General features: G+C 36.6%; 1 protein-coding gene across 1 annotated transcript in view; it reads right to left on the bottom strand.

The window, feature by feature from the left end:
- Positions 1-11,932, bottom strand: part of tex264b (testis expressed 264, ER-phagy receptor b) — a 48,485-nt gene that overhangs the window by 8,454 nt on the left and 28,099 nt on the right. Inside the window, exon 3 of the mRNA XM_016482757.1 lies at positions 862-1,030. Coding sequence (XP_016338243.1) covers positions 862-1,030 — 169 coding nt within the window. The remainder of the gene's footprint in view (positions 1-861; positions 1,031-11,932) is intronic.

Genomic DNA, 11,932 nt, shown 5'->3' with positions numbered 1-11,932 from the left:
GTGAGTTTGGAGTAAAAATATGTTATTAAATGTGGTATTTTCACATGCTTTCAGATGGAGCAGCATTTACTTCACAGAGCCGTAGTTCACTGAGAAGCTATGCAAACAGCTGTCATTATCGCAAACGATTTCTTCAATTTAATAATCGCGCAATAAAATCGTCTGCGATTTTTTTGTGTAACTTGTCCATGAACTACGGCTATGTGTAGTAAATTCTGCTCCATCTGAAAGCACGTGATGATGATTTCCTGCTGATTACAGAACCGGCTTTACAAACAAATTGCGCATAACAATCACATTCGATTAATCGTGCAGCCCTAATACAGAGAAAAAAATTCTCTCTAAATGTCACTGAAGGGCTTGAGACATCGGTGGAGAAATTAAGCCTGCCATCTGAAAGCCCGTGATGATAATTTTCTGCTGATTACAGAACCGGCATTACTATCAAAATGCGCATGACAATCGCATTCGATTAATCGTGCAGCCCTACTGTGGTGCTTAATTTCAACCACTGAAACACACTCGTCGCATTAAATGCAAACTTGTTAAATTGACGATAGGCTACTATAGTGCTCAATAAACAGTTGGAGAGTACTTGGGTGGTTATCTTGGCTGGGAATCGAAACGTTCATACTAATGTCTCTGAAAAACCAAACAAACTTTGTTTAATAGTTTATGTACATCAATTAGACAATCTCTTCTTGTCAAAATGGGTGGTTCTTAGCTAAAATAAGGCTTAAAGTGTGCAGATAATCAAAAGAAAGCCTTGGTTAAACTTTTTTATTCCTTTAATAAGTGTAATAAGTAATGTGAGTGATTTTAGATAAGAAAGCATCTGTGAATTGAATAATTATAGTTTACCTGTGATGTCTGTCCTCCCGTCCTCTTCAGACTCTTTTCCCAATAACCATCTTTGGGCCTCTCTAACTTCGGGAACATAGAAATCACCCTGCCGAGCCAGCGGACCCATATAGTGGATCATTCCCCCTCGGTAGATCTCTAGAAATGGATGTGCGCACAACTTCCTTTCCTAAGAGACAGATAAACAAAAGGATAAAAGGAAAAACAACATTATAGTTTGAACTTCTTAGTCCAACCCCTTCATATAACAAAAACTCAAAAAGAGAATGATCTAAGCAATATTCCAGGCAGAAATTTACAAACGTAAAAATAATTTAATACTTTTATTCAGCAAGGATGCGTTAAATTGGGCAAAAGTGAAAGTAAAGACATTTGTAATGTTATAAAAAAATCTATTATTAAAAAAAACTTATTTTGGAGTTTCTATTAAATCAAAGAATCTTGAAAAAAATCAAGGTCTCCACAAAAATATTAAGCAGCACAACTGTTTTCAACTTTGATAATAAATGTTTCTTGTGCAGCAAATCAGCATATTAGAATGATTTCTGAAGGATCATGTGACACTGTAATGATGCTGAAAATTCAGCTTTGCATCACAGGAATAAATGCTGAAAATTCAGCTTTACATCACAGGAATAAATTACATTTTAAAATACATTAAAATAGTAAACAATCCTTTTACTGTTTATTTTTTATCAAATAAATGCAACCTTGGTGCATATAAGACACACACACACACACACACACATATATATATATATATATATATATATATATAATTAAATAATTTGTCTCATATTTCATACCATCAGCCTCGCTTTCATTTCACATAATACAATCATTTCCACTCTAATATTTCATGTGCATTTATTTATTTATTTCCATTCATGCTGGGATTTATTCTGTGATAATTGCTGGCTAGTTGCATATTTAGACTGTACATTATCACTTACATAAGGGCATTTTGCTCTTACTGTCATCTAAGATCTATGGAAATTGTCTTACCTAAAAATTATAAACTTCCCTAAAGGATAAACATTTGGAAATGCTTGTATTTAAGCATAAAACACACTTAGGGCCCTCAAGGCGATGGGTTAACAGAACATTTAATGTTGCTACATTTCCACAGGAAGGTCTTACTTTAGGACAGAGAAAGATAGATGAGAAGAGAGGGAGAGCAAATAAAAGGGAAAGTTGAAAAGCTAAGAGCACGTTTTCCAGAGACACTAAGATTAGAGAGCTGTGTCCACCCACTGACACTTCCTCTTCCTCCTTCCTCTCCTCAGTTTTCTCCCCTGTTACTCACTGATTTTAACACTGATGAGGCCTGAACCATTGTAATGCCCTCTCTATCTCTTACACATTATTCTGAACACACACTTCTTATCAAAGCTTGCAAAACTTGCTTCATTTCAACCGATTTTACAGAGCCCCCAACAGAGTCGTTAAACCTCCTATTGAGACAAATCATGTCATGTGATCTTTTCATTAAAATCTTATGAGTGCTAAATCACACTAATTGAAACACTTTTAAAACAAGAATATACAAAAAATAAAAAGAGGCTCTGTTTGGGATGCTCAGGATGAGTATGTAATAATGTATTGAGTGTAATGGATCATTTTGATTAAAATTATGAAATGGTTGATGCCTTATTGGGACAATAAAGACCTCCACACCTACCCTAATCCTACCACTATACCCCATAAACACTTTATTATTAAAAAAATACTGAGGCACTTTATTTCCACTTTTCGAATATTTCCTTAATTTTTATTGAAAATAAATGCATTTCCGATCTGATATGTGATGGGAAAAGGGAGAAGAACGAGCTTGGCAAAAGGCATATTCGAACTCGGATCGATTGCGTCAAAAGTTACCGCTACGCGCCTTACAACCTACGCTACTGAGGCTGCTGTTTGACGGGCATCTTTTGTAATGTTGTCTGTCCCAACCATACATTGGTGGGCAGGGTTAGTGTAAATAGCTTCTGCCAGCAAGGCGGGCTATTAGCACTTAGTGTTAATAGACACTCCAATAATTAAAATGTTCTTCACACTAAGAAAACTTTTTTATTTTAAGAACTGTTCACTAAACTTTTCTTTGGGCAACCAAAATAGTTATATGGCATCACTGCAAAAAAAAAAAAAACATTTTGGAACCTTGTTTAAACCACTGAACTCACAAACAAATTCAAAGTCTGAAAAAGGAAAAGGCCTGATCTGAAACCTTGATCTACCCGCCACAGCCCTATTCTACTTCTGACAGATGATTGACATGCGCTGCCACGAACAAAGCTGGAGGACTGGGGCCGTAAACAGGGAAAGGAGACAGAAGGAAGCTGGGGAATTACGTAACACTATTAATATTCCAATATCATAAACAATGTATCCATGCCATACTGTTTGAGACCCGGTCCCTCAAGACCTGAAAAAGGAAAATGCACAGATGAGCAAATTTAAACAATGTCTGTTGATTCATTGATTCCTACTCTTAGGTCACAAAATTGAGCTGATTGTTTGTGCAAGTAAAAGGAAAAGCTTAGCTAATTTATCATTATTTGAAGTTGTGGAAGTTGTGAACTTTTTTTCTGTCTAGTACAACTTAAAATGCTGATGCATAATCCATAAGTGTATTGTCCTGTTCTCTCTGGTGGGATTTTGTAATTGGTTCATAGCTGAACTATTGATTCTAGATAATTAACCAGCGCACAGTCCCATGTGGCACTCTGCAATAAAAAAATAAAGCTGAAGGGCAAGAAGATTCATATCCACCATCATTATCAGGTCAATAGTCTCTCATGTCATTCCTTTGCTTTAAATAATCAGCCTTTGTTCCTATATTTTACCTACGAATGCAGCCCTAAGTTACCATTTTGTAGAAGCCTAGGTTTGTATTTATCTCCAAAGGCATTTCTAAAACTCCTCAACAAGGAGTTTAACCAAAGCAATCAACCTAAATAAAAACTGTGAAAAAGGGTTCAAGATTGTGTACTTATGAGGGAATGAAAGAGCTACTGATGACATAAAGCAAGTATCTGTAATGCTTTTATAAAAATGTAAACTATCTATTACATATAGATATTAATAGATAGCATTAAAATCTATTTTAATACAAAAAAAAAAATCTATAACACGATGGAGAACTTTAATATAGCACTTTTACTTTTGGAATCCCACTGTTAAGCTCTAGTGCTGGCAATTTTTCAGTGTAGTACAAAGCAAATGTGATTTAAAAAAAAAAGAGTTCACTCCAAAAATGAAAATTCAGTCATTAATCACCTCATTCCAAACTTTCTTTCTTCTGTAGAACACAGAAGGTACATTTTTGAAGAATATTAATATTTGAAGAAGTTACTCTTTTCACTATAGTTAAAGTGAATGAGGACTGAGTCTGTCGAGCTCCAAAATGACACAGAAAAGGCATAAATGAGTCATAAAATATTCACAAAATAATCCATATTAACTATCAAGTAATTTAAACTCATTTCCAATTGATTTTGGCCATTAGCTGGTGGTACATCTGTACATGGCTTAAAAACAACTGCGCTGAATGGCATCTCAAGGTGAGACATGGGATATTTGTGTATAAAATGTATAAAACCAAATTAATGATGCTGGAGAAGGTAGAAATATACAGAAGCAAAAAAGGCTCCATCGCAAACTTCAAGAAGAAAAGAAAACAGATGGGGAGGAAAAGAAGAGGGATGGCTGGGTAAGCCAGAGACGAAGATGAAAAGCTGTCAAAGTTTCTCATCCAAATTCAAGAGGAAAGGTTCTATCTCGCAGTGCTGTTCTTCTCTGTATATCCTTTTAATTAACGTTCCCTCGTAGGTTCAGCCTCGCTAGACTTGCGGAGATGGCGAGAGAGAAAAACGGCATGGAAATGTCTTCCGCTTTTCTTCTTCTCAACAATAGCAGAGGGTATGATAAGCATGGATTGCCTTTCTACTTTCTACTCGGTGATGCTCCAAGATTAGATTCCAAGCTTTTCTTCATTCAAAGAATCACAGAAATAACGATCCGGATGGAGTAAGGGACATAGTCCAATACAAAATGTGTCAAGCGTGATATTAATAAGACATTTAACATTTATTAGGCCGATGGCGGTTTCAGAAAACAGCCTTTAAGAAATAAAAATATTAAATGAGATCTTGTCTATTGCTTCTCATAGAAAGCAAAGAGATTTATTGGAGATTAAACTGATTAAATCCTGTTGTGACTTTTTGAGAAACAGAACCCAGTAAACTCACACATATCAGTGTCTCAAATTGTGCTCTGATTTGCCAGGTTATCAACATCTGCAAACTAAATTCAAAGATCGCAATAAAAACCCAAACATTTCTCATCAAATACTTCCATTAATTTAATTAATACCTTAATAATAATTTAATAATTTATTTGAATATATTTTAAAATATAATTTATTTCTTTGATGGCAAAGCTGAGTTTTCAGCATCATTACTTCAGTGTCACACGATCCTTCAGAAATCATTCTAATATGCTTGATTTGTTGCTCAAGAAACATTTCTTATTATTATCAATTTTGAAAACAGTTGTGCTGCTTAATAATTTTGTGGAAACCGTGATAACTTTTCTGGTCAAAAGAACAGTATTTATTTTAAATAGAAATCTTATGTAGCATTATAAATGTCTTTACTGCTACTTTTGATCAACTGAATGCATCTTTGCTGAATACATTTTTTTTTTTAAAACATCTTACTGACCCCATACTTTTGAACGCTAGTGTAAATGAGTCTCTTGAGCTATAAAAGAGGAACCTCTGACCAGTCATTTTTTTTTCTCTTGTAGAACTTAATGGTGCAACCAGATCCACACTTTGACCCTGCAGCAAGAAAAATGACTATTAACTAAATAACAAAATGCCATATTGCTTCTTCAAGGCTAAAGGATCTTTTATAGTGACAGACCACTACCATAAAATATCCCCAATATCTTCAGTGTCTGCAGGGATGGCACATCTCATGAGAGAAAGATAAGATGCAGAGAGAGACTCCCCGCTATTTAAGAAAAAGACATGAGTGACAAGGAGAAAAGGCCCCTGCGGTGACTGCTGGAGAAGCCCATCAAATATTTGGCTTGGTGATTGAGTAGCTTTAAGATTGTCTGGGACGTCCCTCCATTGCAATTCAAACCGGCTCTGCATTTAGAAAATTGTTGTTTTTCTACTGCAAAAGAAACAGTGAGAGTGTCTTCAGGGTATAAACACTTATTGAAACTGCTGTGATGCAATATTATATATATTATTATAATAACATGATAATAATATTTTTTTTTTTACTTGTTCCATGATGTTTTGATACCAAACACATACCAAAATCTCTCTCATACAATAACAGGAAAGAAACAGAAGGTCAAATCTGGCCACAACCAACAACGAATGCCTGTGAGAAATAAAATATTATTGATGTATTTGTATAACTTTATTCCTCTCACACACCACAGGTTTTCATGTGAGAATGGATGAGTGTTTTCTTTTCTTTAGTAAGTTCCTTGCCTGGGGATAAACATCTGATTGAATGTCAGAGGAAAACCCTTTTCAAATATACCCTGCGTGTTTTTAGAAAAATAAACAAAAGTACTCTGGATAAATTTGGGACTAAACAAGACCTTATGGCCCAACGTACAAATGTACTGTTTCTAAACACAGCATATCCTGTCACTAGTATCTCACACACACACACCCATATGCTTTGTCTTGGGCAACCGCAGAGGGCTGAAAGTGTTATGAAGAGATGAATGTGCCAAGAACAGCACCAAACCACACATCTATGAAATAGGTCAGCACTTTTCTGAAGTGCTGATTCTGGACCAGTTTATGTCTTTGTTATTAAAGGTCCCATATTGTCAAAATATTCTTAAGGACATCAAAACCTCAAATAAAACTCCAGAAAGGTGTACAATATGGGACCTTTAAAAGCTATTATGTTGATGATCCCCTGAACTTCCATATTTCATAGATTTGTTGCTGTTGGAGATAAAGCCTAATCGTGTCTAAATTGCTTTAAAGAAATAATATCTCCGGTGTAGGAAATTCCCAGCAGTGATATCATCTGAAGAGAAAATGTCAAAGATCAATAAGGATGAAATCTATCGGAGGTCTGAGATAATAAACAGTTAATAGTGGTGCTGTCTAAAGCTTAAACCTAGGGTAGATTTGAACAAACCTGCAACCACCCAGAACACCCTAGTAACCACCTCTAGCAACTGCCCAGAACACCCTAGTAACCACCTCTAGCAACTGCCCAGAACACCAAGGTAACCTCCTGGCAACCGTCCAAAACACTAGTAACATCCTAATGACCATCCAAAAACCTTAAAATACCTCCTAGCAACCACCCAGAACACCCTAGTAACCTCTTCTAGCAACTGCCCAGAACACGCTAGTAACCTCCTAGCAACTGGCCAAAACACACTTGTAACCTAAAACACACTAGTAACTTCCTAGCAAGTTTCCCAGAACACCCTAGTATTCTCCTAGCAACCGCTCAAAACACTAGTAACTTCTTAGCAACTGCCCAAAAACACTAGTAACCTACTAGCAAGTAGCAACCACCTAGAACGCACTAGTAACCCCCTCAAACTTCCTAGCAATCACTAAAAACACTAGTAATTTTCAAGCAACCACCCAAACCACCAGTAACTTGTTAGCAACCACCAAAACACACCAGTACCTCCCTAGCAACTGCCTAGAACACCCTAAACTCCTAGCAAATGCCCAAAACACTAGCAACTTCCTGACGACTGCCCAAAATCCCTTGTAGCAACCACCCAGAACACACTAGCAACTGCCTAGAACACCCTAGTAACCTCTTAGGAGCCAGTCAAAACACTAGTAAATTCCTAATGCCTAGAAACCTCCTAACAACCACCAAGAACACCATAGTAACATCCTAGCAACTGCCTAGAACACACAGTAACCTCCTAGCAACCAGCCAAAACATCCTTGTAACCTCCTAGCAATTTCCCAAGAATACCCTATAGTAAATGAACACATACTTTGTCAAACCTAAGATAAAGTTATGTCAGCAAGACAAAAAAAATCACATTGAACCTAACTAATTTGGTCCCTTAAAACAATTGATTTCATTGCTGAATTTACAAACAAACTGTATTCTAAACAGCAAGGAAAGTTATGTTAAAATAACCTAACTAAATCATGTGGAACCGATGTACATGATTAAATTGTGTAAATCCAATGCACTTTTTTTTGTGTGTAGCAAACGCTGAGGACACGTAACCACCTAAAACCCTAGTAACTTCCTAGCAATCGCCAAAAACACACTAGTAACCTCTTAGCCACCACCCAGACACCCTAGTAACCTTCAAAGAACCGCCCAAAACACCAGCAACTTCCGAGCAACCACCAAAACACACTAGTACCTTCCTAGCAACTGCCTAGAACACCCTAAACTTCATAGCAACTGCCCAGAACACACAAGTAACCACCTAGCAACCACTTGGAATATGTTGGGATTGCATAGCAACACACTGAAAACCATTTTAAACGCTATAGCAATTATGTAACAACTTGGCACTGGTGGTGAAATATGTAAAAAAAAAAATCTAGTAATTATAATCAAATGTAACAACAATAATTTCATAAAGGGGTTTCAAAATGTTGCTTACAACAGAATAAAAGATTTGACTATTTTATGATGTACCATCTCAAAGGATTCACACATTCTGTGCTCACACAAACCTCAGAGTCTAAAACAGTCCTATGCTTCAACAGACACATCATATCCCAATATTCCACAATTCCACAATTGGCTGCTGCTGTCCACTGGAATTCTTCTCTCTTGTCCTCCTCCTCTAATGACAGTAATCTACAGGATTATGGGGTGGACAACTGTCAGACGTCAATGTAAAATAAGTGTGTCTCAACTAGTGTGTCTTTACCAACAGTAGACAACCATCACCATTATCCACCACTTAATCTCTAAAAATACGTTTAGACTTTCCTATCTTGACACTTGTAAAAAAAAAAATAATAATAATAATAAAAAAAATCTAAGGTAAGGTTTTCTGCTACAAATGCAGCATTATTTTGACACAAAAAAATAGATATTTTCAAGGTTTTTTTCAAAGAAACACTGCAGACTACATGCTACAGCTAACAGATGAACTATATTTTATATTTCTAGAAGACAATGCAATGCTAGGGTGGTTGCAAGGGAAGTTGCTATGCAGTTTCCAAGCTGTTCTAAATACCGTTTAGTGCATTTTTAAGTGGTTGCTTGGGTGTTTTGGGTGGTTTCTTAGTCAAAAGTCAAGTCAAAAGAGCACACTCTATGATACCCTATGATATTTTAGACCTAAGATCTCTCCTTCAATGTAAATGTAAAATGTAGCTATTATTATTATTATTTTGCTTGTTGAATAGGGGTGGGTGAAATACCGGTATAGCGGCAAAGCGCACATGTAGCAGTGCGCACCAGCGGCGAACTTGAGCGCGCGCCGCGGTCAAAGTTCAAAATAGTTCAACTTTTGCCGCTGTGCTCTGTGATGTTTTTATTAAATTTAAGACATCGGATGGTAGGAACAATTGTCCCCGCTTTGTATCTGAAGGGCTACGCTGAACTCGGCGGCCAGCACAGTGCATGCCATGATAGTGATGATTGCTTAGCAATTAGCAAAATATTAGATAACATAGATTAAACCAGATTTGATGTAGATCACACAAACATGGTATGGATTTCTCCCAGTCCTTTCTGTACCGAAAGTCAATGCCACATCATCAGACCCCATTATGAAACTTTGCGCACTTCATCCTTTTTCACAAATAACTTTGTTCAAGAAACTTGCTTTCTCTGATTAGTGTGGCCTATTTGCGCCAGCTAAATACATTCAGTTGTTCTTCCCTTGTAAATCACTGACCCGAGAAAGACGTCCCAGTGTTCGGTCTTTTGTCAAAGCCATTTTCTTAAGCTAAATGGTTCTGGTCCTCCTCTAAGCTCCTCCGAGCTCCTGAGACTCCAAACTCACAGTCGACTGCTCCTAAATTTCATTACAGGTCTGGCCGAAAATCCCCTGGCAGGAAACAAAAAGGAAAGCTGAAATTTGCATGTGTTATCTTGAAGGAGAGGTTCACCGGATTGGCAGGGTCCCCAATGTCAATTCTTTAAAAAAAGTAGGACTTGCAACTACCCTAGTAGTGAAAAATGGGCAGTATGACCAAGAAACGATTATGAAAAATGTTTCAGACCATCTATAAAGTTCAAAAGAGACAATTTCTTGTTTGCTGGGAAATGGCTACAGCCTGTCAGAATGGTAGTAGAATCACTCTCCATGATGAATGAAACATCCCAGGAGCTATAGGGAACAACAGAAAGAATCCAAGAGAAGGTAAAACAAATTATAAAAAAAACAGGTGTTCATATTTCACATAGGACAAGATAAAAGCACATTTTAGGTTACAGACTGAAAGAAGAGATTGCTTCGCCTATCTTAAATTGTACCTTGTCATTATGTGGTCCACAATCTTCCCAAAGTGTGCATCAAACTTGTGGCATTTTGCTGTAAGGGGCTTTAGGCCTTTTATCCTTTCCATGGGAGACTTGACCAAATACTGTCTGTAGATAGCCAATAATACTGACATTTTTTGTTCATTTTCATAAAGGCTACTTCATGAACTGTAACACTTTCGCAACCTCCAAGATAAAAGTTATAAATAAAAAAATGAGATAAGAAAATCTGAGCCATGTTGAACTCAGCCTGGTTTCCAAGGAAACATTCGGAAAGATTTCCATAGAGATTAGATCCTTTGATATTCCAAAGAGAAGAAGGATGGGAGAGAGGGAACCATCCGAAAACACAGATCTGATGAGAAAATCCATCATTAGTTTTTTTTTTTTAATCTGAGAGCGAAAGACAAGGAATCCCAAACAGTGCATATCATTACCGGATGAACCCAGACTTCAACAAAGTTAAAGTTGGGCTACTCAAACTCACACTAGCCTACTTTGTTAATGGGGAAGCCCTGCAATTAACCCCAGCAATTAAATTTCACTTAACCATAGATGAAAGACAACTACCTCAAAGTTGCTTTGATTTGGATCTAAAACTAGTTTTGTTATTTTTCGTGCAATAAAAAAGGTCCGATTTTGAGTAAAGGAAGGCAAGGCATGAAAGATCATGGTGACCTTACTGAGACAAAACAAAGTTGAGAATCTTAGATTCAACTCACACAAACACACAGATGTTTTTTTTTTTACTTTGGATATACAAGAAACAACTAGCAGGCTTTGAAGTAAAAGACATAAAAGACATTACAAAATAAAGAAAAAAAGAGGTGACATTGTAATTGTGAAAGTTAATCAGCATGTCTGGAAAATGCCTTTGTTGAAAATAAATAAATATCTATCTATTCATCTATTCATCCTTTAAAGGGGACTGACTCTTGCAGTGCCTAAATAAGGATTTGTTTACTACCTGAAAACTATTATGGTTCCTCTCCTCATTATATGTAAGGCAAGAAACAAACCGGATGTTATTATTTACAATACCGTTCAAAGGTTTGGGGTCGGTATAATTTTTAAATGTTTTTGAAAGAAGTCTCTTAGGCTGCATTTATTTGATCAGTAAAAACTGCAATTTGTGAAATATTATTACAATTAAAATAACTGTTTTCTGTTTTAGAATGTAATTTATTCCTGTGATGCAAAGCTGAATTTTCAGCATCATTACTCCAGTCTTCTGTGTCACATGGTCCTTCAGAAATCATTCTAATATGCTGATTTGCTGCTGCAGTCTGAAACTGAATGCAATAATGTAGTGCTGGGCGGTATACCGGTTCATACCGAATACCGGTGTTTATGTTTGTTATGATATGAATTTTTAAAATACCGCAATACCGGTTTATGTCGCTTAAACAACGTTAGGAACGCGACACTGTTTGAAAGAAGTCCCTTTTCACTGTGCACTGTGGTGAGGGAAGAGCTGTATGTGTTACTAAGCGTGAAAGTTCCGAAACTGAAGCTGTAGAACTAATAGAACGTGATGACACAGAAGAACTCATCCACAATATCCACACTGACCGCCACAAATATCC

Source organism: Sinocyclocheilus anshuiensis, unplaced genomic scaffold (genome assembly GCF_001515605.1).
Source record: "Sinocyclocheilus anshuiensis isolate Anshui unplaced genomic scaffold, SAMN03320099.WGS_v1.1 scaffold465, whole genome shotgun sequence".
NCBI lineage: Eukaryota > Metazoa > Chordata > Actinopteri > Cypriniformes > Cyprinidae > Sinocyclocheilus > Sinocyclocheilus anshuiensis.
This window is presented reverse-complemented; position numbering and strand designations above follow the sequence as displayed.